The sequence below is a fragment of the Chanos chanos genome, chromosome 5 (assembly GCF_902362185.1).
Source record: "Chanos chanos chromosome 5, fChaCha1.1, whole genome shotgun sequence".
Taxonomy (NCBI): domain Eukaryota; kingdom Metazoa; phylum Chordata; class Actinopteri; order Gonorynchiformes; family Chanidae; genus Chanos; species Chanos chanos.
The window spans coordinates 32,202,810-32,228,929 of NC_044499.1; the positions used below are offsets into that span (position 1 = coordinate 32,202,810).

At 41.3% G+C, this 26,120-nt stretch overlaps 1 protein-coding gene across 1 annotated transcript in view; it reads left to right on the forward strand.

The window, feature by feature from the left end:
* dock1 (dedicator of cytokinesis 1) overlaps nt 1–26,120 on the forward strand; it is a 207,049-nt gene that overhangs the window by 177,922 nt on the left and 3,007 nt on the right. Inside the window, exons 42-52 of the mRNA XM_030773766.1 lie at nt 3,072–3,213; nt 3,373–3,454; nt 5,426–5,510; nt 6,468–6,554; nt 9,529–9,705; nt 10,459–10,542; nt 17,969–18,106; nt 19,430–19,575; nt 21,921–22,122; nt 22,360–22,504; nt 25,358–25,509. Of these exons, the coding sequence (XP_030629626.1) occupies nt 3,072–3,213; nt 3,373–3,454; nt 5,426–5,510; nt 6,468–6,554; nt 9,529–9,705; nt 10,459–10,542; nt 17,969–18,106; nt 19,430–19,575; nt 21,921–22,122; nt 22,360–22,504; nt 25,358–25,509 (1,440 nt within the window). The remainder of the gene's footprint in view (nt 1–3,071; nt 3,214–3,372; nt 3,455–5,425; nt 5,511–6,467; nt 6,555–9,528; nt 9,706–10,458; nt 10,543–17,968; nt 18,107–19,429; nt 19,576–21,920; nt 22,123–22,359; nt 22,505–25,357; nt 25,510–26,120) is intronic.

Here is a 26,120-nt window from a genome sequence, read left to right on the forward strand (position 1 = left end):
GCCGTCATGTTTTCTTATTTTAGAACATCTTCGACAGGCTTTTCACGTCACTGATGTGGATGAAACGTCTTTTCCAGTCTCATTCATTTTTAGGTGCTACATTTGCTCTGTGGCAAATGTTTTCTTCATTAATTATGTAGCCGCAATAATTCCATGACCAGGCCTGGCTTTTCCATAGAACCAGTTCGCAAGTTCTTGAGAACTGTTGTGTAATTAGTCACATTCTCAGCATTTTGGACCATGGTTTGTTCAGTCATCATGAATATTGTTTGTCTAAACCAGTCAAAGCCATTCTCTATCATCAGCTGAGCTAACAGCCCACAAGCTGTTGATAAGGATAAACATTAGAGATTCGGGATTAACCTGACTATCATGTTGAATTGATTATTAATAATAACTATTGAAAGTCACATTATTTTTTACTCAGTAAAGCAGCCCACCCCCAGGTTTAATACACATTTTGAAGAGGGCTAAGAAAATCCAATAGTTTCGTCTTCATGTTTGGAGCTGGGGATACCAGGACTTGTATCACATTTTTAATGTTTAAACAGAATGCATAATCAATGTAGAAAAAATATATCCATGTCCTGTGATTATACAAGCAACTGGGTGAGGCATTTAAGCTGAGCACATAAAGACAGTGAATTGTAAGTTATGTTTTTCAAGGATGGATGGCTTTATGTCTTCAATTAAATCAGTATGTAAACCAGTGTGAAATTCTGCAGATTATGCTTTCCAGCATTTGAGCAATGGCAGGTTAATTATTGTATATAATTCTGTGCCACACGCTACACTACATGTATGGTTATCTTACATCCTGGGAATTTTTTTCAGATTCTTTTTCAGTTATCTATGTGCCCATAGAAAGTTTCAGTCGCTCAAACTTGCTTTAAGCAGTGACTCTGCTGGAGCACATGGTGATGGGTCTTTCTCCACTCTGGGGGCTGACACATGCTTTCCATAAAAGTGGCAAAGGAGAAGCCCCGATGAAAAGAGATCATCCATTTCAGTTTGTGTGGCTCCCTTTTATCTTGTTTGTTTGTTCATTTACTTATTTGGGGGGGGGGGGTTATTGACTGCACATTAACTGACTCAGAAAAATCACACATATGTCATAGTCCAGTAGATTGGGTTATAACAGCACCGTGGGCCATAAGAGGCCAGCTCACATTCTGCTAGTGTCAGCGTGTAGTGGCACAGATAAAACAAGGCTTTGTCTAAACTGAAGACAAAAAAATTGCTTTTTTCCCCTTTTTGACACGGTTTTATTATGCTGGTGACAGTCATGGTGAGAATATTCTAGATTTGTGAAAGAACCTCCTCATATGGAAATCAAGAGTAATTTGGCACCTTATCGCTCAGAGCAGATTTGGAAAAAAAAATAAAAAAATCTACCCAGGGCGTATTTCATCACCGCATTGCATTGCATTAATTGAAAGACTGAGATGCACGCAAATGCGTACCTCTGAATGCCAACAAATGCATACGCCAACAGAGAGGGTTGTGCATGGAGTCTTTTAAGACAAGTGAAGGGAGATGGAGTGGGGGGGGGGGCATGATTGATTTTAGCTCAAAAGTATTTATAGAAAGGTAAACTAATTGCACGTTTTCAGCCTGTCAAACGTCCTCCGTGTCAAAACCGCATGCTCTTTTCAGAACGAAACAGGCTCCGCGTTAAAAATCCCTGCATGATTGATTGAGGAAACCAGACAGAACCGGAATTTGTATACGTCGAGCACGAAAGATATTTTTTGCTCGGCAGCTGTTATGATTCATTGTTTGGACTTTTTAAAACTTTATTTATTTATTTAATCGCAGCCATAAACATACACAGACTGAAAAGCTCTCCAGCTGAACACTCTTTACAAACGACCTTCATTGACTCCTGTGCGGTGTGTACTGACTCTTGTACAATGTAGAGTGCACTTAAACAGGCCCAGGTCTGGTCTGGGATAAATGGGGACCGGGGATAATGTTTTTCCCCGTTTTATTGTACCTTTGCAATATGCTGTAATTTTGCTCTAGCGGACATTAAAATGACTTACAGCCAACGCCGTAAGCACCTTGCGGGTGTCCTAAGTTATTAAAGATACGGTGAACTGAGCATGGTGCTGACGGCCAGCGGGCTAAGTGCTCATTCACAGATGCGCTTGTCCTGATCAGAAGCCGATTGGAATGTACCAGCCTGCCTTTGACTGAGCTGGCAGCCGCGGCAGTCCTCTGTCTGGGCCGCGAGGTTATGGCAGCATTTTCTGTTGGAACCAACGTACAGCCAACTAATGGAGAACTCTTGGAGTGCATTCAGTGAGCCAATTCACACACACAAAATAAATAAATAAATAAATAAATAAATAAAACCACAAGCATTCCACCCGAGCCCACTGTGACAACAGCCCAAGGTGCCAAGATCCTGTACAGTAGTGTTGAAAGCCGGTCCTTGATATGCAGATTATGATGATGTGTTTTAAAACCTGTCCTCTGCCAGTCGTGCTCCTAAGTGCTCTCCAGTTACGGTATTTAAATAGCTTTCCAAGTGCCCCTAAGGAATTAACCATATGAATTATACATATATCCTTTATAAAGTTTTACGAGATGGGTTGGGGGTAAGGGTTCCCTAAGTAAATGAATGTGGGATGAAATCATCTTTGTAACTGTTTAATGGTGTAAACATGTTATTGTAGTAAGTTACTACACGTTTATAAATGGCTAATTACCACGAGTGTCAGCTTCCTCTTACATTGGGGTTGAGTGGTTTGTTTTTGGATGGACAGCCCAAAGTCATTTTGAGGAATCATTTTGTTGTTTTTGTGGCCATTTCAAATAGAACCAAAATAATGAGATTCATAGACCAGTAACAGAGATAATGACTGCGCAGATGACCTTCAGATGTGACGGAGGAAAACTCTGTGTAAGTGTATGCGCACATGCTTGTGCGTGTGTGTGTGTGTGTGTGTGTGTGTGTGTGTGTGTGTGCGCACGCATGCACAATGTGAGTTGTGCGCAAGCAGTATTTCTGAAGGGGACAGTGTATGGATGACATCGGTCTTAATACATGTCCTTGTTGTTTTCAGAACAAAATGTTCATCTACCGTGGGAAGGAATATGAACGCAGGGAAGACTTCGAGGCCAGGCTACTTACTCAGTTCCCCAACGCTGAGAAAATGAAGACTACCACTCCACCCAGTGAGGACATCCGAAACTCGTCCGGACAGTGTATCCTTACTCAGCACGTACCTCCATACGCATCACACTTAACCTGTCAATCATAAAACCACCGGATTAATATCAAGTATGGCAGAAGTAATCTGTCTGTAGCGTAACAAATGGTACACCCTTTGAGACTATAAAGTTTGCCTTAACGAGTTGGTAAAGATATTCAGTGTTTCACGGTGAAACCGATCCTTGAACTACCGCCAAAGTTCCAGAACAAACCAGTATCAGAGCAGATAGTGAGGTATGAGTCTGTGTATGAAATTTCATAATGAATAGATCAAAATTGTGGATTTTACATTATTAAGCTTTTATTTAAACACTGAGGACATTAACCCTAAAGAAACAAATCAGTGGACAGTGTGAATGAGGGCCCCTATGTATAAAGCCACTGCATGGCATTAAAATGTTAGAGCACATGAGTTTTTTATGTATGGTCTAATGTGAAGATGGACAGAACGGCTAAGAGAGAAGTTTTAATTAAGCAGGGCTGCTTAGAGGGAGGAGATGAGGGTAGCAGACAGACAGGGAGAGAGTAACAGGTAGGCAGACAGACAGCTTGATTAACGGAGAAAGAGAGAGGCACAGAGATAAAGAGAGTGTGTAACAAAGAGAGATAGGCAGGCATGCAGAGAGACAGACATACAGACAGAGAGAGACAGCTGGAAGGCACAGTGAACTGAGCTCAACTAATTAAAATGGTAATGTGAGGTGATCAAACAGTTTTTGACCTTACCACGCTTATCCACTGTGTTAATAAGTTACATCACCAGCACCAAAGTCACACACTCACACACCTGCACCTGAAACATCACTTTTGGCAAGAAGACTGTGCCAAATGCAAAGCATCCTGCTGCCTGGGATGGGACTGAGCAGCATGAGTAAACGTGGCAAATCAGATCTGGCTGTCCTCACAAACGCCTTTCAGCCAAGCATGAGGAGTAATTAAAATCACTATTTATTCATCGTTTTTTCCCCCCTCCCCAAATAAACAAAGGACAAAGACTACCCCTCTTTCTCTGGAGGGGCTCCACAGCCATGGGCTGCTTTCCCCAGTATTGGGGTGGGTGTTGGTGTGTGTGTGTGTGTGTGTGTGTGTGTGTGTGTGTGTTGTTTCGTGAATATGTAATTCTGTTTGTATTGTGGATTAGAGGGGCTATGTGTGTGAGCTGATATGAGTATGGTCCAGTCACTGTGTTTGTCTTCTTGTCTTTCTCTCTTTCTCTCTCTCTCTCTCTCTCTCTCCTCACTGTTCCTCTCTTTTCTGTTTCTCTACTCCCGCGGCTAAAGGAATATATAGAAGAGAATTTGGTGGCAGTGTGTTTTTAAGGGTGATTTCCATCTGTTTATTAGATCAAACGCTTACAGAGCCAGCCCAGATTCACAGCTTGGCCAGCAGCATGACAGAACTGCTCCTGCTTCTCTGTCAGGGTATATGTTTTCATCAGGTCTCCTCCTAAAAATAAACTGCAATTTATGATTGAAGTTTGGTGAGAAATGAGATTTGAGTATTGAAAATCAGTGGCCGCAAGGTTTGTCATATTTGTGTGTATTTCGCGTATGAGAGTCAAACAGGCCACAGTGTCCTCTATTCTCTCCCTCAGATTGCCCCTGTTTTATCCTGGCAATAATGCAATCTCATTTTCCAAACACACACACACACACTGTACATAAGTTATAAAGCCACACACTTTCTGTTTAAGTTTGAGGCTGTTTCCTTTTGAAATGCTGACTCTTCATTTTGATATCTTTTGATATCTTTATGCTGCATTGTAATCATGAAATGTCATTCAAAAGCTTGCTAGGCCATATGGTGCACGTGTGAAATATGCTGTGACTTTTAAACCTATAGTGTGTGTGTGTGTGTGTGTGTGTGTGTGAGAGAGAGAGAGAGAAGAAAGAGTGAACCCTCTCTTAGCTTGTAATGCAGTATTGTTCCCAGCGCGGAGACAGTGCTGTTTAACATGAATGTGTGACTGTACTCTGATCTCTGCAGGAGCTTACATTGGAGAAGAGTGCATCTAGGGCATGTAGTGAAATATTTCTCAAACCCAAACTGGAAAGATGTCTTTTCACGGAGCTGTGCCTTACCGTGGTGGATGAACGTTGTGACTCTCTGATCATCCGACTGCCCTGTCAAACTGTGGTTATACAAAGTCAGTCAGTATGAGTAGAGGCTGAATAACCCACACTTGTTTTCATTTTTCGTTTACAGTTTTTACACCGTAAATGAAGTCCAAAAATTCCAGTATTCCAGACCAGTAAGGAAGGGGGAGAAGGATCCGGACAATGAATTTTCTGTAACTATGATTTTCTTACTGTCCAGTCAAGGTGTTGGAGGATTGTATGTTTCAGCATGTTTGTCTGAGCTTCATTTTAGCTTGTGGGCTTTTGTTTATTTGTTTTTGTTTACACCAGTAATGGTTTTCCATGCTTCTGTATAAGACAGTGCTTCTGTATGAGACAGTGTATACCTGTACACTCAACATTATTAAATCTCTAATTCTTACCGCCTCAAGACTAACAAGAAAGATCAAACTCCTAATCAAACATCTCAGTAAACCTTGGTCCCTGTTGTTGAGCTGATGTTGTGACGTCTTGTTTGTGATAAGCCATACAAGCCGATCAAATAGATAACGAAAATGAGTGTCTTCACATTCCTCGTAACTACCTGACAGCTTTAGAGAAAAGCAGAACATTAGGAAAGCACCCTAAGGAGAGCTAAAAAAAAGGCAGCTTTTTTTTCCCTCCTTCCTGAAAATCCTCTGCACAACTTTTTTTCTTATTTTTGTTCCCTCTTCTCTTCCTTTTTCCTTTTTTTTTGGTACAGAACTAGCATCATTATTGAGAAGTTTCTGTGTCTAAAAACTATTAGCGGAAAAGCCCTCTTTATTTTGTGTGCCTTTGAACAGTGGGTTAATGAGCTGTCATCAAAGGACACTGTGAAATACCTACTCAAGGAGGACTAATCCAAAAGACAGGCGTGCTTTTTTTTTCTCATTTTTTCTTTTAATGCAGTTTCTCTGACACTCACTGGCCTCATCTCATTCACAGCCAGGTTTTTATAACGCATCCATTAGCATAACTTCTTTCCTTAAAAAAAAAGTAAATTACTTTTCCCTAAGTGGCCTACCATACAGTGTGGATGCCATGTACCTGCAATTTTTTTTTAACTAAAAGCCTGCTCTTATTTTGTCCTGTCCTTAATTTGGTGTGTGTGCGTGCATGTGTGTCTGTGTGTGTGTTTTGTTTTGCAGAATATGTGGATTGAAAGGAGCACTTACGTTACGGCATATAAACTCCCCGGCATCTTGCGTTGGTTTGAAGTTGTGACTTTCTCCACGGTGAGTGATAATGGTTTGAAGTTGTGCCTTTGTCTACGGTGAGTGATAACAGGGGATTTTGGATGAAGACCAGTTTGTATGAAATGAGACCTTAGGGTGTTGGAGCAGTTGACTTTCTCTGATTAGTTCATGTGGAAAGTTTTGCTTACATAAGCCTCTGTTCATGCATCAGGTGATATTGTGACTCAAGAAAAGTGAAATATGTGTTAAGCCAAACCTGTAACAAATAAGAGTATTCAGGTGGCAACAGAAAAGAGCATCTCTCAGCTGACATAGCTCCAGAAGTAGACACTATAGAAAATCAGTTAAATATACTTGACTGTTCCACCTTTTCTTTTAAATTGTGAATAGATTATCTGCATGTGATGCTTTTTTTTCTTTTTAGAACCAGCCTAATGTTTGTGCCTCTCAAATTCTTCCTTAAAGTGTTGTAGACGCTGTGAATACACCTAGGGGTTGACTTTGTTTTGTCTTGGTACCTTTTTTTCTCTGTCTCCTGTACCTTTTTTTCTCTGTCTCTCTGTCTTTGAGGCAGGGATTTGTCCATGCTGAAGTGGGCTATTGACAGAGGATGACAAGCCCATGTGTGTGTGTCTGTGTGTGTGTGTCTGTGTGTGTGTGTTTGAGCATAAAGGAAGGATGACAAGCCTGTGTGTGTGTGAGTATGTGTGTGTGTTTTAGTGAGAGGGAAGATGACAAGCTTGTGTGTGTGTTTGAGTGTGAGGAAGGATGACAAGCTTGTGTGTGTATGTGTTTGAGTGCATTATGGTAGATTTACAGTATCAGTAAGAGCCCAGCCATGTGCCTCATCCTTTTAATGTGTCGTCATTTTGTCAAAAAACAAACGCTCTACTTAGCCTAATTAGCCTTCCTGAGTATTCTGCAATCAATTACACTTCATTTGTCCCTTTCATTAGGCCCTTTCATGGGTTTAGCGGCTCAAACGTCTGCTTTCAAGAGCTCAGCTCTGCTGTTAGTCTTCACCTTCTCTCTCCTTTTCTCTCTCTCTCTCTCTCTCTCTCACCCTCTCTCTCTCCCCTTGCCCCCTCACTCTCTCATCCTCTTTTTCTCTGTATGTCACTTCGTCTTTCTCTGGAGTCCAGATATTGCTCTGAAAGTGAATTGCGCTTCAAACATTATTGTTTAGTCACTGTTAATTCACTGCATTTTATAGATCTGCATTATGCTGTTCAGCCCTATGTCAGAACAGGTCACACATGTGCCAACTACATAATGTAGGTTTCATCTCCAGATTGTCTCTACACAGACATATAACTTTGGTTGTCTCTCAGTTCTTGTGAACTTGACTTATCATCTTTTACACATTCAGACTTTAAACTCGAACCAACTTTAACATTAGGTTGGTATGATACACTTGTTTGGGTTTGCCACTGTTTGGTTGTCTATCTTTCTTAAAAAATAGGCCCGATTGGCACAAACTTCAGACAAGCTGCATTCTAAACTTGACCATTTCCCTGGAAACCTGTTTGTTTCCCCTACAACATTCAGCAAAGTAGCCAGACCATCCGTAACCAAATTAGCCATCATTAACTTTAATAAATATGGATTTGGTTTGTACTATGGAGAGACAGACAGGATCAGCACTCATTAATACAAAAAAAAACATTATCCAGTAACCCTCTTCGATGGACTGGCGACCTGTCCAGGGTGTTTCCCTGCCTTTCACCCAATGAGCGCTGGGATAGGCTCCAGCACCCCACGACCCTAATTAGGAAAAGCAGCTTGGAAAATGAATGAATGAATGAATGACCAGTAACCCTCCTGAGCCATCATCATCTGTCTGTATCCATGTACTATTTAAATGAAGAATCATAAATAAATGTAAAGAACTAGAAAACAGTTTCCTTACAACTTCATGAATGAATACTAGTCAAAAACTAGTAGGATTTTTTTAATGTATTCTTTTAGGCTGCATATAATTATTTTTAGGGTTATTTAATCAATAGCATTACAGCTTGCTGTTTTTTTTGTTTGTTTGTTTGTTTGTTTTGTTTAGTTTTATAGCTGTTTTTTGATAGCATTATGATAGGCATTATGTATTTACCTGAATATTCCAGAAATTTCTAAACTGGCAGTCAGTTGAACGTGCTTGTCTTCACACCCCCGTGGCTTCTTTTCCATCTGGAGAATCACAGGACTGCGTGAAATCATAGACTATTCAAAGCCCTCCATCTGACGACAGGCGTAAGTGACGCGGGGCGGGAGAGACTTGGCCGGGGAAAAGTCATCCCAGCTTGAGGCTTTGTCTCCATGACACTCTCTGTCCCTCCGTTATTAAACATCACCATTGCTTCTGACAGTCCACAACACGTTTGAATTCTTATTAGCTATCTCTCGAGAGACTCGTTTTCCCTTGCCAGCAGCGAACAGATTTGTTTTGAAATTGCCATATCAGTGTTGGGGAGATTGATGCGAAATCCCATTCACAGATGGGTTAAATGGGATAAAGGAACTGCAGAAGACATTTTAGTCCCTTAAGCAGACTCTAGTCAAGCCTAATAAATCTGTTCTTTTTTTTTTCTTTTTTTTTAAAGCATTTTAGCCTGATTCGCTCACTCAAGCTCGTAATGAAGTTTCCGAAAGATCAGTACAGGAGTTTGATTTGAGACTGAGAACTCAAAATAGGTTACTTGGAAGTTATTTGCCTGGGAAAAAATAATAATTTTGACTGATCTGAATCTGTTAATTAGTCTGAATCAGTTAACACTACCATGGGAGTTATGTTTTGGTACATACACAATGTGTACTAAAAATGTGTGTTAAAAACGTCTGTTGGCTGAGAGCCATTTTGCTATCTTAGGTAAACAGATTCTGCAGGCCTTCCAGATTTTTCCACTAGGCCTGCTGATATTAAACATGGGTACGTGACGAATATGCCTGTTATAGCTGTCTGTTTTGGGTACATACGTGTATACATTAATGCCGGTCTGTGTCTCTCTGATATTGTTTATAGGAGGAGATCAGTCCTCTGGAAAATGCTATTGAAACCATGCAGACCACCAACGAGAAGATTAACAACATGGTCCAAAGACACCTCAACGACCCCAACCTTCCCATCAACCCCCTCTCCATGCTGCTCAACGGTATCGTTGACCCGGCCGTCATGGGTGGCTTCGCTAACTACGAAAAGGTACGACACACTGTTCCAAGCATCAGTATGAAGGACAAGTGATGTCATAATGAAGAACAGAGGAAGTTACTGTTTTTGTTCAGTCCTTCACTCAGTCACTCAAGAGTTTGATTTTGATTTGGACTTAATCATGCTGCTTTCATACTTGATTACGCAGAGAGAGACATTTCTTAAGGCTGATGCTGTTAATGAAATGACCAGCTTTGGACTTGGGTGCTACACAAACCAAAGGACAAGAACAAAACAAGTGCCATTAAGAGCTTCTCCCGTATCTGTTTACCACATTGGCTTTTTTTCGGATTGTCCATCAGACCAATGGAAATATAAAGTAGGAGTTAGGCTACTGCCATTGGCTCACTGTAGAAGTATACCTCTGTTTCAACCCTCCAGCTCGACTGAGTCTGCCTTTTTCTTATTCTTATCATCAAATGCGTCAAAAAGCTTTTTTTATTGTTTGTTCGTTTCTTTTTTTATGCATGTTCATTCCCTTACCTTTCATTTTATTTTGACAGTCACAACAGGTTGCCCACTATTATCAATCACATTTGAATGGCTCTCTGTGTGTCAAAAACTTCTTGCATGAAAGAAAGAGAAAAGAGTTTTGAATTCTACCCCGGGGGGCCTGTTCTTGAAGGAGAGCGGTGGTGATGACAAAAAGATTGATGTCTCTTTTTTTCACCTGACTTGTCTTCCTTTCTTTCTCTAACCTCCCCACCCCTTTTCTTTCTCTCTCTCGCTCATTTATTGGGCTAGGCCTTTTTCACAGAGAAGTACATCCAGGAACATCCAGAAGACCAGGAAAAGATTGACAAGCTGAAAGATCTCATTGCTTGGCAGGTAAGACCCACTTATTTCACTAACAACATTGAAGATACAGTAGAGCCTAAAAGAAGATGGACCAAAACATGTCTTGAAGAACCAAAGCTCTATTTCTGTTTGCTGTCACCTCTTCACCAGAGGCTGACTTTAACCTGGGGGCGGGTATGTGCAGTACTCAGCCAATCAGAGAGCAGACTGGTTGCTTGATCTGAAAACCCACCTCCAGCATACAGGCATCTCTAGACTGAACCAAACTTTTAAGAATTTAGAAAAGTCACAATCTAGCAGTTTGGCAGGATAAGTCTGTGAATCTTTCCAGGTCAGCTGGCGTTGAATGACTCATTAAATCGTTAAGATAACACGTATTAACTACTTCTCACTTTGCTGTGTTGGATTCCTCCTTTGCAAAACCCTGTTGCAAAACAAAATCATGCTCAGAAATGTAAAACCCTCATTAGAGATGTTGCGAAGCCAATCTAAGAGCAGCTGAAAGACAGATAAAAAGGGACTTTCTCTCAGGAATACTCGTGCATACCTATAGCCAAATGTTTACTCAAACTAGCATATGTTTCACCCAAGCTGTGTAGGACTGGATCAAAAACAGCTCACTGTCTTTGAGAACAGACTGAAACATAGTTTGTGTCATAACACGGTGTGTATGTTGATAGCGTCCCGTGTACTTAAATTGTTTACGCCTCTTCTTTATGGGTTTGTCTGTCGGGATCTCCGTCTGTCTGCCTCTCTGTCTGCCTGTCGATCCAGCTGCCTTTCTGTCTAAGTGGCTGTTTTTCTTGAGGGTGTATATTTTTTTGAGGAGCTGCCTACACATTGTTGTTTTCCCTCTTCTCTCTCTAGTCTTTAATCTTTGCATTGTAGCACACCCTTTTTTATCGATGCACTCCTGTTCCCTTTGTGTCTTGTGTTTTCTTTTTGTTGTTTTTGTTTTGATTTTGTTTGGGGGGGGGGGGCGGCTTTCTGACTTGTCAGACTTGCATGTTCTCCAAATCCACCATCTAAATAGAAGCTCAGGCCTTTGACTCATTTCACATCGGCTCCCCTGGCAGCGGTTTCTCTCTTTGAGGGGCTGTGTAGCGGTGCAGTTTTTCGCGGTTTTCTCCTGTTATGACGTGTACAGTAATTGCCTCACACATATCTATAGTAATGTTATAGAAAGCCATTTCCCTTCACTGTCAGTCAGACGGCATATTTAATTGCTGTTGGTGGCAGACGTGAAGTAGGTCAGCCTAAAATGCCACATTCCTCTGCCGAGGTGTGCTGAATGTGTTCCAGTCAAGATCAAACTTTCCTTTTTTCTTCTTTCTCAAACCTCCTTTTCCTGAATGACCTTTTTAAAGTCATACTTTTACATGAATACATAAATAGTATATAATGTTGGGATAAAAATTGCCTGAAGCTTTTTTTTTTTCTTATATGGCTGATCTGTTCTTTGATATCTCAAATTCGTAGTGGAATGATGACATTGTGTTATATCATGTCACAAGACTGCAATTTCTAGAATATTTAGATGCTTGGTGAAGCACAGGATATTTAAGATGTCAGCAAACAAAACAAAGCTTGAATATCAATCTATGATTTAACGGTTCAGATAAAACCACTGATCAGGATATTGGAATGTTATATGAGCCGTATCATACAATTCATACACTAAACTTCCTATCAAGTTCTCAAAAGAGAAATTCATCCTTTCTGTCATGTGGACTCACTGTGACACTTATCATTCGTCAGTCCCTGAGATGCTTTCACTGGAGCAAAGTTTTTAGTTAATTGTGTTTTTAATGGGGAAAAAATCCTCTTTTTCAGTGCTGAGATCAAAAATATGCAATGTATTGTACCATAAATTCATGATGTTTCGACATTTAACTCCCCAGTAAGTGTGTTTTAACTGTCAGAGGGGTTAAGGGCTGGTTTCAGGGTGTTCTGTACCCTGCATGGTTCTTGATACAGTTCCCATTCTTTCTTAAAGGAAGCAGCTGCTTTTAATAATTATAATAATAATAATAATACAAGTTTATTTACAGCCCAGAATCACTATTTATAGTCTCAAAGGGCTTTACATGTCTATAACAAAGTCAAATCAAAATTACATTATCCATAAGTTAGAGAAAACAGATAAGTCTTTAGTCTGGTTTTAAAGGTATGGAGGGAGTTTTCCTCCCTAATTTCTGAAGGTAAACCATTCCAGAGGAAGGGAGAGCGGTAGGAAAAGGCTTGGTTGCCGGCAGACTTCTGGTTATAGGGTGTAATTAAGTCAGATAGGTAGGCCAGCGCAAGCCCATGTAAAATTTTATATGTTGCTAAGAGGACCTTAAAAGCTGCCCTTGCATGAATTTGGAGCCAATTAATTAATTACTACTAGTCTTTTATCAGTTATCTTTCAAACGGTCTTTCAAGTCAGGCACTGGTTTATTTAATGAATGTCAAGACATAAACAGTGGAAAACAATGCAGATCCGCTGAAATTCAGAAACAGCTGGAGATCAAGAAGATAACTGGTAAAATGGGTTTGCATGTCAACAGCTGTGAATTTCACCTTTAACATATAAAAATTTAAACTGTCATGGGACCATACCACTATTATATTTGGGGGGGGGGTTGGTGTCAGGGTTTTTATCATAATGCTGAAGTCATTGACAGAGCTGTATTTCTGCCATAAACTTATGCTGTTCACAGAGGTCTGTCACTGTAGTGTTAACATTCTCTTTCTCTTTCTTTACCCTTCTCTCTCTCATCCTCATCTGATATTACTGTCACTGTAACCAGTATCAGACTGGGCTCCCTCTGGAAGCTTCTGTTCCAAAAACACATCCTGAAGACATTCACTCTCCTCATTTTGTCTTAAAAAAAAGAAAAGCGTTCACAGAACTGAATATTCTGTTTTCACTCCATTTGATTTTCTCTTTTCACTCCATTTGATTTTCACATTTCCATCTGTTTGCTGAGATTTTGATGTATGGTTTGAGTGTTTACCCTTGTGCAGGTATTATTTTTGGATCAGAGAACATGTCGCGCTTTCAGCCCTTGACAGCCAGTGTTATGTAATTAAGTTTGAAGGACGTAATAACCTTTAGAGGAGGAACATTTGCAACACTGCCCATACATGAGTAAATGTGGTTAACATCAAGCAGATTCTTATTTCTTTTTTTTTTTTTAACAAACCCAAATGTTTTGGGTGTATCTAAATTCTAATTCATACATTCTAAACCTGTTTTACATATTTCCGAAAAAAGCTTATATGGATTAAAAAAATTACTTTCTTTTCATGTACAGGGTCTGCATAACACTATAAGCTGCACTGTAGGAAACAATTTGAATGATAAAATACACTGAAAATGTTTTGGAAATTAAGTGGTGAGTACTTTCCTCTTTAACCAATGAAGAAGAACCACAGTATGCCCAGCAATTAATGGCCAGATTTCATGAAGGACTGATTGATTGATTGATTGATTGATTGATTGATTGATTGATTGATTGATTATCTATCTATCTATCTATCTATCTATCTATCTATCTATCTATCTATCTATCTGTCTATCTATCTATCTATCTATCCATCCATCCATCCATCCATCTATTCATCCATCTATGTATCTATTCATTCATTCATTCTGAATACAGCATTAGGAGAGTCCTGGGTAGTTCTGTGTTGCTAGCTCAGTTCTAACCAACATCTAAGATGTGTGTGGAAGATAAGAGCTAGCACAGTGAGTCCTCCACATAACCATAGACTAGTCCATTCACTGGCTCTTTTTTTTTTTGCATACTGACATTGATGATTGATTTAAGTATTAACTACACTCTTTTGAAAGTCACTTTGGACAAAAGTCTCTGCCTGAGTAAATGTGAACAGACCCCCCCCCCCCCCCATTCAGGCTGAGTGTTTAATAATATACCATAATGATGTATCCCTGTGTGCTTATAAAACTGATTTAATGTAATACTAATACTAATACACACTACATCCGGCATATTTGGGGCCACGGATGCTTCACAGAGTTTGAGTTTGACAGAGCCCAAGCGTATTTACATTTTGGAGATCTGTTCAGCAGATCTCTGACTTGACAAGTATGGACAAAGCCATCTTAGCCTTAGGCTAGCAATCGATTCAGCTAATCCTCAAGCCAAACAGGCTGCCAGCGTCTTTATAAGCACCGCTATCGGTTCTCTCCAAAAAACGCATGACCCCAAGTTGCTTTAAAACGGCGTTCAAACAATGCTTCATCGCCTGCGACAGTTCCCCTCTGATGACTGCTTTTGATTAAGTTTACCGGTGACGGCTCTGCCTCTTTTGTCTCACATGGTCAACTGGCAAACCTCCACTCCCTCCCTCCCTCTCTCTCTCTCTCTCTCTCTCTCCCCCGGCCTTTTCTTTGAACAATGACGATTAATCCATCCCAGCCGGATCTTAATACTGCCGATCTGAAAAGAACATCTGGTGGTTTTCTAGACTAGGCCCGGTTCTTATGTTCTGTTCCCGATGTCCTTTTAAAGACTGCTCCCGAGTGAACGGATTGAAAGGCCTACAGACTTTTAATTACGCTTAAACTATCTCTCTCCTTTTTTTTTTTTTTTTTTGTAAATGCAGACTGACTCAGACTGGAAAAGTTTGGCTGGCTGGAGCCTGATCTTCACGGCCTAATTAGCTTGAGTTTCACCCTTACCTCACGAATGTCTCCTCCACTTACATGAATGAGCTGGGGGATAAGAGAGTAAAATCAAATATTTAGTTCTTCTGCATGTCAGGTGCTCCAAAATCTGTGGAAGCTGGGAAATTTTTGTCAGTGTTGTCCATTGCATATTTTACATATTCATGCAGCTCTTAGCATCAGACAAAATCCAGACATGTTCGCAGAAGTCTGTCATGCATGTTAAAATTGGTAGTAAATTCAGTCAGTAACTGGGACTCCCAAATGGTGTATGATGTCATTTAACTTCTTTGAACATCCACTCGTTGTTCACTCATCTCTAGACAAGTCTTTTGAGTTTCAAACAGTGATTCATACTAAAGTTCTCTGAGTGGAATCCAGAGAAATGCCTGCTCGTTTGGGTGTCTTTCTGCATGCCTTCAGGGACATCGTAATGTTGGGCCCTCTGTGGCGTGCAGTATATTTAGCATATGCGGGACAAATGTGAGCAGTTGTGTTTGTGTATGTAGGTGTATGTTACCCAGTAAACAGGGGTTCTGCAGTCACCTCCTCAGCATCTTGTTGCTATGCCACCACTCTAGATTTATATCGTTCTAATGCCTATAAAAAGACTTGGGTTTCCCTGGAGACACTGCTTTCTCTTGCCCTCTCTATCTCCCCTTCTTTTGTTTTTTTTCTTTTTTCCCTCCTTCAAATGATTGCTGTGGTGCTGATGAGAACACGTTGTATCCTGGGGAATCCTTGTCTCTCACAGCGTCCGCAGCTTACCAGGCTTCAGCGCGGACACCACTTTTGGTCTTCTGCTCTGTTTGAATCCAGTTGTCTTTCTGAAACAGTCCACTCAAGCTGTTTTCACATTCTCTCTCTCTCATGCTACTCTTTGGCTTTAATTCTCCTTTTGCCTTAAGGGTACATTTCTGTGAGACTCTGGACAGTTGTTCTGTGCAGTGTGGGTAAAATCTTCCCTTCACTGGAGCAAAGATATATTTACCCAAGGTTACAGAGCAGTGGAAAGATTAAACCAAATACTGATGCTTTTGGCAAGACTCTCATTCTCTCTGGCCTATGGGCTCCTTAGACATACTTTACATAAGTAGTGTGAACATGCTGAAGAAATACTGCAGGTCTGATTTGGGAGACCAGTGGCTGATCAGCTGTAGTCTGGATCTTTAAGATCTGGGCTAAGAGCACAGGCACTTTCAGCTACTGCTCAGGGTTTAATGACAAACTGAATCATGACAGCAGATGCCACAAGCAGAGACACCACATTAATATGCGCTGAATGTCTTTCAATGTCAACAAAATTGAAGTAGAATATTTGTATTTAGCTGTTCTTTATTGAAACATTTAGTGTTTCAAACATCTTTACAGTACAAGACATTCGTCGGGTCTCTTATAAACTGACCTGATAAAAAAGAAAAAACCCTAGAGTGTATGCACCCATTTGTCTTTTAAGTGTTGCCCTGGGACTCGTTATTGTACGTTTGTCAGGAGTTGAAACACTTCATTTGATTGCTGAGCATTGCATCAGTGGAAAGCAATGCATGGCCTGCATCTCTTAGTTCTTATCTCACTCAAAACACTCCTCGCTGTTTGTCTGACCTGATATTTCCCTTCTCAGTCATTTTGGACAATAAAACAAAGTACAGTTGTGTGATTAGAAGAGGATATGAAACCAAACACAAAAGAACATTCAGCATTTTGTGAAATGTTTCGACTCCCGTACCCACTCACTATAGAAAGGAAAGCAGTCTCCTCCTTCAGGTGTTACACTTCTACCAAGTTCCTACCATTCCCGACAGTTTTGCCCCTTAGACAAGCAGGAGTAGGCAGAGGAGTGGAATGTGCGAGTCAGATTGTTTGGGGTTTAACTCTCCACTCCTGTAACAGCCATCTTCTGCCTTTATTATCTCGACACGAATCCTGTTCTGAAATCTGTATATGTGGGGAGAAAGGCTGTAACAGCTTTACCTGTGGGCGTAGGAATAAACGCAGGCTTCCCTTTGAAACGCACTGAAACCCAACCTGACTGACGCACATGGACCTGAGGATTGCACTAAAGCCACTGTAATAGGATTTGTCCTCCTTCACTCGGGCTTGCAAATGAAAGCGATTCCGTCTTTTCAAGATTTCTTTTTTTTTTTTCTCCATAAACAAATGATTCCTTGGGAATTGTGTTATATACAAAAAAAAGGGGGGGGGGTGAGACATACTGTTTTATTTCACAAGAAGGTTGCATCGAGTTCTGCTAAGATATTCTGTCATTGTGCACTAAGCCACTGGCTATGTGAATGCACTTTATCCGCTTTGGAAGACTTTCATAAATATAGAGTATTAAAAAAAAAAAAAAAAAAATCACATTTCATTTATTGCTAGTCCTCTTACTTTCTAACACTTTTAGCTCATGTATTTTCAGTAAATCTTCACTCAGCGCAGACGGTGTCAATAAGAGGCACTTTTAAGCACCAGTCCCTAGTGTCGTATGTTATCTTGTTGGTGACATTGCTGAATGAGATTAGCATGGTTAAACTCAGGGTTGGGACTGATACAGTACACACACAAAGTAGTGAGGCATGTCAGCAAGAATTTCCCCACGGGACTTAGTTTGGTCAGTGTGCTTTCTTCATCGCTCACTTTTTTAAAGTCCTGTTTATTAAATGTAGGGTTTTGTTGGTTTTTTTTTGCTTGAAACTCAGGGGAGATGAACTGTCACGTTTGGCGCGGCATGTTGTGCTGTAATTGGGTTGGGTTTGTGATCAGTCCCCTCTCTGCTGGTTGTAGATTCCCTATCTGGCTGACGGCATACGCATCCACGGCGAGAAGGTGACGGAGGCTCTGAGGCCTTTCCACGAGCGGCTGGAGGCCTGCTTCAGACAGCTGCGGGAGAAAGTGGAGAAACAGTATGGAGTCAAGACTCTGGTAAGACCTTTTTACTGCTTCGTCCCCATGGCTTTGTTTCTTTTCCCTGACAAGTCTCTTTCATCTTAATCTGTTTTCTTCTCGCTGAGTAGACTGTGATTGCGTTATTGCGTCGTTTTTCTTGCAGTCTCTGACCCACAAACTACTCTGTCTCTCTGTTTTTCAGTGTGGAAACAAAAGAAAATGTAGAGAGTCACATGTGTAGCTGAAGCATTTTTAGAGGTGAAAGGAGATACATTAAAATAAAATATCAAACAGCACATACTGAACGCATCTCATGCTTTCAAAGACAATTCTGTCTGTGTAGGATTTTTTTTTTTTTCTTTTGCGCTTTCTTAAATCTAAATATAAACTTTCTCCTCTTAAGCACACGCTAAGGACCTTCACAGTCCCAGAAGTTATACTTTTGCAGAGTGGAGAAGAAAAAAAAAAACACAACTCCCCTAGACAAAATATTACCTACTAACAGACATCTCCTGTAATCAGTGTAACTCGTGAATTGATTTAGCCTGTAAAGTCATTAAATAGTTGTTGTACACTGAAAAAGCACAACCACCTACTGTGTGTTCAATATGCATAACATACTCAGGTGAATTGTTCTTCGTAACTGTAGCGATACGATTCCCTCCTCCAGAACGCTCTCCCCCCATGTGTCTTGTCCCCTATTTCTCCTCCACTGTAAGACAGACATGCTGAGCAGCTTGACAGTATGCTCTTAATTAACGGAGGAGTCGGAACATTTTTAGTCTAACCCTGATGGCAGCTCGCTGGTATTGATCTTCGCCACCCCCCGAGTTTTTGGTTTTCATGCTCTGGTTGGCGGCGGTCGCCGCGTCAGTGCCTGATGGTGTGTGTGGTGTGTGCCTCATGTTGTGTGAGAAAGGGAGAAAGAGAGAGGGAGAGATGGATGGACAGGGAAAGGCCATTTCAAGGACGTGTGCAGCGTGCAGGGCTGACTGACTGTGGACGGTCTCTGGTGACCACTCCCGTCCCCCTCCTCCCCCAAAACACAGTGGCACAGAGGGTCAGAGAAGACATGGACACTGTTAAGGGCATACTCTTTCCACCTCCTGCTATTGCTGCTGCTTCTACTCCATCAACTGCTCCTTCTAATCTTCCTCCTCTTTTATTTCTCTTCTTTTTCCCCCCGTCATACCACGCTCCCTGTATGTCAACCCAGTACCTGTCTTCACCTTGAATCAGGTGTTGTAACTTGGAGTGAGTACATGGACACAGCAGAATTGCAGTGCCCACTGTAACTTTTTGTACTGCAGTGGAATCATCTGTTTTAACTGTGTGTGTATGTGTGTGTGTGTGTTGCAGCCTCCTATGTCAGACGAGCGCCGAGGGTCTCGACCCCGTTCCATGGTCCGCTCCTTCACCATGCCCTCCTCTCAGAGACCTCTCTCTGTCGCCTCCATCACCTCCATCTCCTCAGACAACTCTCCTTCCAGGCCTGGGTCAGATGGGTGCGTATACACCCACAAACTAATACATTCTCTTTCGCCCTCCCTCTCCCTCTTTCTCTCTCTCTCTCTCACAGACACACTCACACACACACACACACACATCTCAACCCAGTACAGACAGATATACACCCTTCTCTTCTGCCTCATTATGGCTCATTAAATCACCCTGGTATTCGTGTCATTTGTATATTTTATGGACTGAGTTTTGAGTATCCTAATTGGAATTGATTTAAATGACTATCAAGAGAGCTTTAACGATTTTTGTGATTCAAATTAGACCAACGCTTACAGACACGCACGCACTCTCTGTCTCAATTCTACTGAAGCACTGAACCAACCGTGTGCACACACACTATCTCACACAATCCCAAAATGCACCTCAAAAACCCCATTCACCCAATCAAGGGTACTTAACATCCATTGCACTCTCTGTGAGTGGGGAGGTGAATTGATGACGAGTAGAAAAGAGAGAGGCTTTTTGAAAAAAGCTTTAGCATTTCCAATTATAAATCCAGTGATTGAAGTGTGACCGTGGTAAAAGGGTCAGACAGGAGAGAAAAAGAAATCCATTGACCTAATCAAGTGCGTTTCTGCTGGCCCGGCTGGATTAAATCAATGCGCAGCCTGTCGTCACTCGTGTTTTCTGAGCTTTTTGAAAGGTTTTCCTTTCAGGGCAAGCACCCCCGTGTGTGTTTGCGCACGAGCGTGTGTATGATGTGTGTCGCGGCATTTGGACGCGGGCAGAGCTGAAGGATTAATGAACGCGTCAGTGTTTGGACTGCGCGCCCGATGCTATCTCAAACGCCCTCGGCTGGCATTCGGTCGCAAAGGGCATCACTCCAAACCCAGGTTTATTTGATTAGATAATCCGCCTCATTAAAACAGCTCAAGACGTTCTCACTCTCCCTGCCCTGCTTAGTCATAACAATGCTAATTACCAGAGCCTACGAGACCGTACCGTCGGCCTGGTGTCGTTTCATTACGCTTCATAACATGCTTACGGCTAAGAGTGTGATATGTAAGATGATTATCATTGACCAGTAGGTCTGTTGCACTTTTTTTTTTTTTTTTAAGTCTGAATCATAATATTCCGTGTTTCTAGTGTGATTAGTGATCTTGCACTTAGCTTTTGATTGTCTTCCAGTTCTCTTTGAATTGAGTTTCCCTTGTAATGAATACTGAAATCGCATAGTGTTAGCTTTAGTTGAAGCGTTTATAGTATTTTCAAGGACCAGTTGTTGAGTTTTTTTTTTGTTTTTTTTAGTTCAGTTTTTTATATGTAGGAGATCATAGATTTGTTGACATCTGCTTAGAGTTAATTCCACAGAGGGTAGAAACTGCATACAGTAAACTGTACGTTTTATACCAAAGCACTCAGAAGATTTCACACAGCTATGAATACTTTTTGTTTGTTTGTTTGTTTCAATGGGCTGTTCCCATGAGTACGGAGAATGTGCAGCAGCGTAACTGAGCTACTGTCCGTTCCTGGTTTTAACGAATGACCAACTCGAAACTTGGTTTAAAAAGACATTTATATGCGCTGCATGGCACCATGCAGACGAACGCAGCTAAACACAAACATATAAGGGGAGCATCCGGAACCTGAAGCATGATTAAAATAAGTAATGTATTTTCTGACATCTGGGGTGGCCAACTGAACATGAAGAAAGTTTATTTAATCTTTGGTAGTTTGTGTAATGTTGCAGCACACCAAGCAATAATGTGATTCAGGACAGAAGATACTCACAGTGTAGATGCAGCCATTTGTTGTCACCTGAAGAAAAGTCCCAAATATAGTACTTCTCAGGCAATTGTTTTTAGTGTGACGTCATACACAAGGATTAACCAAGTATGTTGAATACAGTGGGGTGAGTTTAGAATTGTTTGATGTAATGTAAATTAAATGGGCATTTGAAAATAAGCATTATTGTATCTCTATATGATTGTATACTACATATGAAATATGAATAGTGTAAAGTATTGTATTGATGTATTTGCTTAGGAATTCATTTTTGCCAATTACAAATGGTTTCCACCTAGAGATGAAAAACCCCCAGGTCAGTCTAGTTTTTAAAGTTTTGTCCCAGGTGAGCAGCCAGAACCTGCTGACTCCAGGGCCCTGTGTATGGACAGTATTGTGTAAGACACCTGAACTGAGGCGTAGGTTTTGTGTGGTTCGTTTGGTTAAGCTTCAGTAATTGAGTTGTGACTTTAGTTTTCAGTGATTATGATTATTATCTTCTTTTTTTTCTTTTTTGCTTTAATCGTTGGTCTCTCTCTGTCTCTCGTTTTTTCTCTGTCTCTCTCTTGTTTTCCTCTCTTTCTCTCTGTTTATCCATATGTAGTTTTGCTCTTGAGCCTCTCTTGCCAAAGAAACTACACTGCAAATCTCAGGATAAGCTGGACCGTGAGGAGCCTGAAAAAGACAAGAAGGAGAAAAAGAAGGAGAAGAGAAACAGTAAGCATCAGGAGACCTTTGACAAGGAGCTCAAGACCACCACAGAGATCCCCCTGCAGCCCACAGAGGCAGTCATCCTGTCAGAGACGGTGAGACTCCACACACACACACGCATACATACACACACACACACGCACAAAGATCCCCCCTGCAGCTCACAGATGTGGTCATCCTGTCAGAGATGTTGAGACTCCACATACTCACTCACTCACTCACTCACTCAGAAGCATGTAAATTGTCATGCACACTGTCACTTGTACTCCTATATGCTAAAACACACAATGTAAGACCGTATTTCTCTAAAGTCTTTTGCCTGCTGTTCTCAGATCAGTCCGCTGCGCCCTCAGAGGCCAAAGAGCCAGGTGATGATGAGTGACCGCAGGTTGTCTGTGTCTCCTGGACCACCCTCCAACCCTCCTCCGCCCATCACCCCCAGGGCCAAACAGGCCTTCAGCATGCTGTCAACTTCCAGTACGTTACTTTGCCTACCTCTTCCACCACAGAACATACCCCAGTTATTTCATATCACTCTGTACCAGCTCTGTAAATTACACTTCTTATGGATGGAATCTTAAAAGTTTCATTGACTTTTAGCTTTCTGTACCTCAGAGTAATTTAGAATGTAACTGTTCTATCTGTCATAGCTCAGACACTCTCAGAACATCTCTGGTCTGTTTGAGTCTGTCTGCATTTTCATTACAAGAGCACCAAGCTTCACTGACATTTGTCCAACTAAAACTTTCTTTAGACTCAGTTTCCTTCCTCTAATTCACCTTTCACCGTTTCCTACTCTTTCCTCTCTTTTTTTTCATCGTCCATTTTCATTATTTTTTGTCTGCCTGTTCACTAGAGGGGGAAAAAAACAACAAAATTTAGTTACCTCAAATTTTGTTACAGTTTTCAGTGCGGTCTGTAATGGCTTCCACTGGCTCCCATGCAGACAGTAACATTTACCTAATCTCTGCACTGATACTCAGACTGGCCCCAAAGGACGTCCATTTGCCTGGGCGCAAACTCTCATCGGCTCTCATCAGCCGACGACTCTCGTCCCCACAGAAATGGACAGAATCGCTCCTCATGTCTGCCCGCACACATTTCAGACTAATAATCCAATTTGAATGGCTTTCAATAGGAACCAATCCAAAGTACTGTGTTGCTATGGAGAATAGCCAACCATGAGGCTGGTCCTTGGCTAATTGGACTCAACCCCCAGCCCCCCAAAACACACTCCAGAAATCAAGTCTAGCCCTTGTTTCTCTTTCTCTCTCTCTCTCTCTCTCTTTCTCTCTCAGTCTCCCCTGAGAGATGGAGCAGATGAAGGATTGAGGGCTTGCATGGTGTGTCATCAGATTGGCCCTGAGAGTTCTCTGGGACTCCCTCAGATCACAGGATGAATAGATCATTCCTTCGTGCGAAAAGTTCGCACTGCACTGTTTTTCGTTTGATGTGCGAGCACTATGTAGTCACCTGAGAGGGCACTGAAGTTCATTCTCATGAAGGGGCATTATATTCTTGCGTTCGTCTTAGCGTTATAATAATAATAAACTTTATTTGTAGAGCACCTTTCATACAAGAAGTGCAGCCCAAAGTGTTGTACAGTAAAGAAATTACATGCACCGAGAGCTTCACATGACAATAGACATAGAACGAACATAATACTGGCGATAGAATGCCATAATTAGATGGAAAATAAGATGGAAAATGAAACCCACTTGGTAAAAATAAAAATGCGATAAAAAATAAAGATGAAAATAGAATGCATTACATAAGATGGAATATAAAACTCACTGAACAATGGGTTGATAAAATATTGAAATAAAATAAAAATAAATTTAAAAAATAGAATACATAGAATGCATAAAGTCAAGTAAAATGCAACATTTTAAAGGAAGTGCAGCAGTGCATAAGTGCAAAGCAAAGTGCAAAAAAGAATTTCAGGCCTGTATCAGGAAAGTTGAGGCTAGTTAAAGGCTAAAGCTTTCTTTTAAAAATATTTAACTGGCTGGCTTCCCTGATATCTATAGGTGGTGTGGTCCATAGCTTTGGGGCGTAATTAACAAAGACTGCATCCCCGATTTTCTTTTGGCTGTTGCTGAAAACCTCCGGTAAACCAGCAGCTGATGATCGCAGTGTTCTTGAAGCAAAAGTTAACAAGGGAGTAAGCAATGTAGCTTAAATGTCACAGGAAGCCAGTGCAGAGCAGCTAAAACTGGACTAATGTGCTCTCTCCTCTTTGTTCTGGTTTATAGCCGAGCTGCAGCTGCAAGTCTCTCAGTGGGTTTTTTTTTTGTTTGTTTGTTTTTTGTTTGTTTTTTTTGGGCGGCTAGTAAAAAATGCATTACAGTAATTGAGTCAGCTTGAAATAAAGGCATGAATCAGTTTTTCAGCATCTTTTTGATTTATAAATGATAGAATCTTAGTGGAATTTTTCTCCTTTTAGCAAGAGCAATACTGCAGGAGGCATTCTGAAGAGTAAATAAGGATTAATACCCAAAGGATGAGGTCTGCTACCCCACAACACACTTTAGCAAGCAGAGTGCAACACCAGGGTCCGTGGAGTGAGGGCATGCAGGCAGAGGTTAAAAAACATGACTGTTAGTCCACACAATGCAGTGACAACAATAGCAAATATCAGAAAGTCCCATCATCTGTGCCGTCACACTGTACGTCACAGGGCTCACACACACACACCATCGTAGTCAACGCAGACAAGTCACCTCATAGGTGAGATAGGTGTTCACGCAATAGGTGAGATGACAGATATGCTGAGAGGAGGAGAAAAGAGAGAGAATAGGGGGAGAGGGGAGCGGATTGTGGGGATGAAATAGGTGTGTGTGTGTGTGTATGTGTGTGTGTGTAAGTGTAAGACTGAATGTGAGAGAAGCTTTAAGGGGCTTAAGAGTAAGATGTGGTTGCGTTTGATACAAGCTGTAGGTGTTTCAGGCAGGCTGAACTCGGCCTAATGGAAAAAAATAACACACTAATCTAAGTCTATGAAATACTCCACCCCTGTCAGTCTGCTGTCATTCTCATGTGCTTCACTGGATAGCAGAGCTTTCTCTGCTACTTATGTCCTTACAAACACAGGCTTCATATTCAGAAAAACACCAACATTTTTATTTTACCTCAGAAAGAACTGTGTAACTGAATGGAAATTACTATACTGTTACTTTTATAATGAGTGTCATGTAACATTTTTTGCCTAATTCTACAGAGACGATGTTATGAGTGAGTGATTCAGTTAAAGACAGAGAGAGAGAATGACCGAGAGTGAGATGGACAGTAAGAGTTGATGTGATGTCATCCTCTCTTTGCGTTTGGCAGATTTGGAGTTGAACGGCATGGGCTGCATTGATAAAGGAGAGACTCCGCCCCCTCTGCCTATAAAAGGAATCTCCGCCGATTACGGGAACCTGCAAGAATATCAAGACCTGAGCAGTCCCTCCACCCCACCCCCACCACCCCCCCACCACAGGGTACGTCTCCCAATCATACCACACACTTCTAACAAACACCACTGAAGTCAATTTAAACATTCCTTCATTTGGGCAGTGAATCTTTCACATATGGAGTGTAAACGAAATAATAGATGAAATCATCTGCCTTTACCCTCATAAAGAGTTCATGTTTGTCAGGTTCAACTGTTAGTGTTGGTTCACACAAATACCAAAAGATATCTGAGGGTGCTTGTGTGTTTAGAGGTAGTTTTTGAACATTAGCATAGGTATCATTGAGTAGTGATAGGCATCACCCTGCTCACATGACCATAAGAAGTTGTAGATTTGCTGGCGTGCCATTGGTTGCAACTGGTTTGGGTTGTCCTAGTGCGCTTTGCCCCTGCCATTGTGGTAGCCATGTGACAGAGATTGTTAGGTGGTGTACAATCAGCATACGAACATTTGAGTGATTTTTCCCATTACAGTGTATTGTGGGGTTGTTGTTCATGCTGATGCCCTTTTGCGTTGCTGTTATGTAGCTGAGACTCCAGATTGGTGATAACGTGATGGAGATTAATGACTAGCTTCTTGAAGCATTTAGTGAACTGATGCCTTCACTCATCAGGGAAAGAAAGCATTTAAAGGGAGAG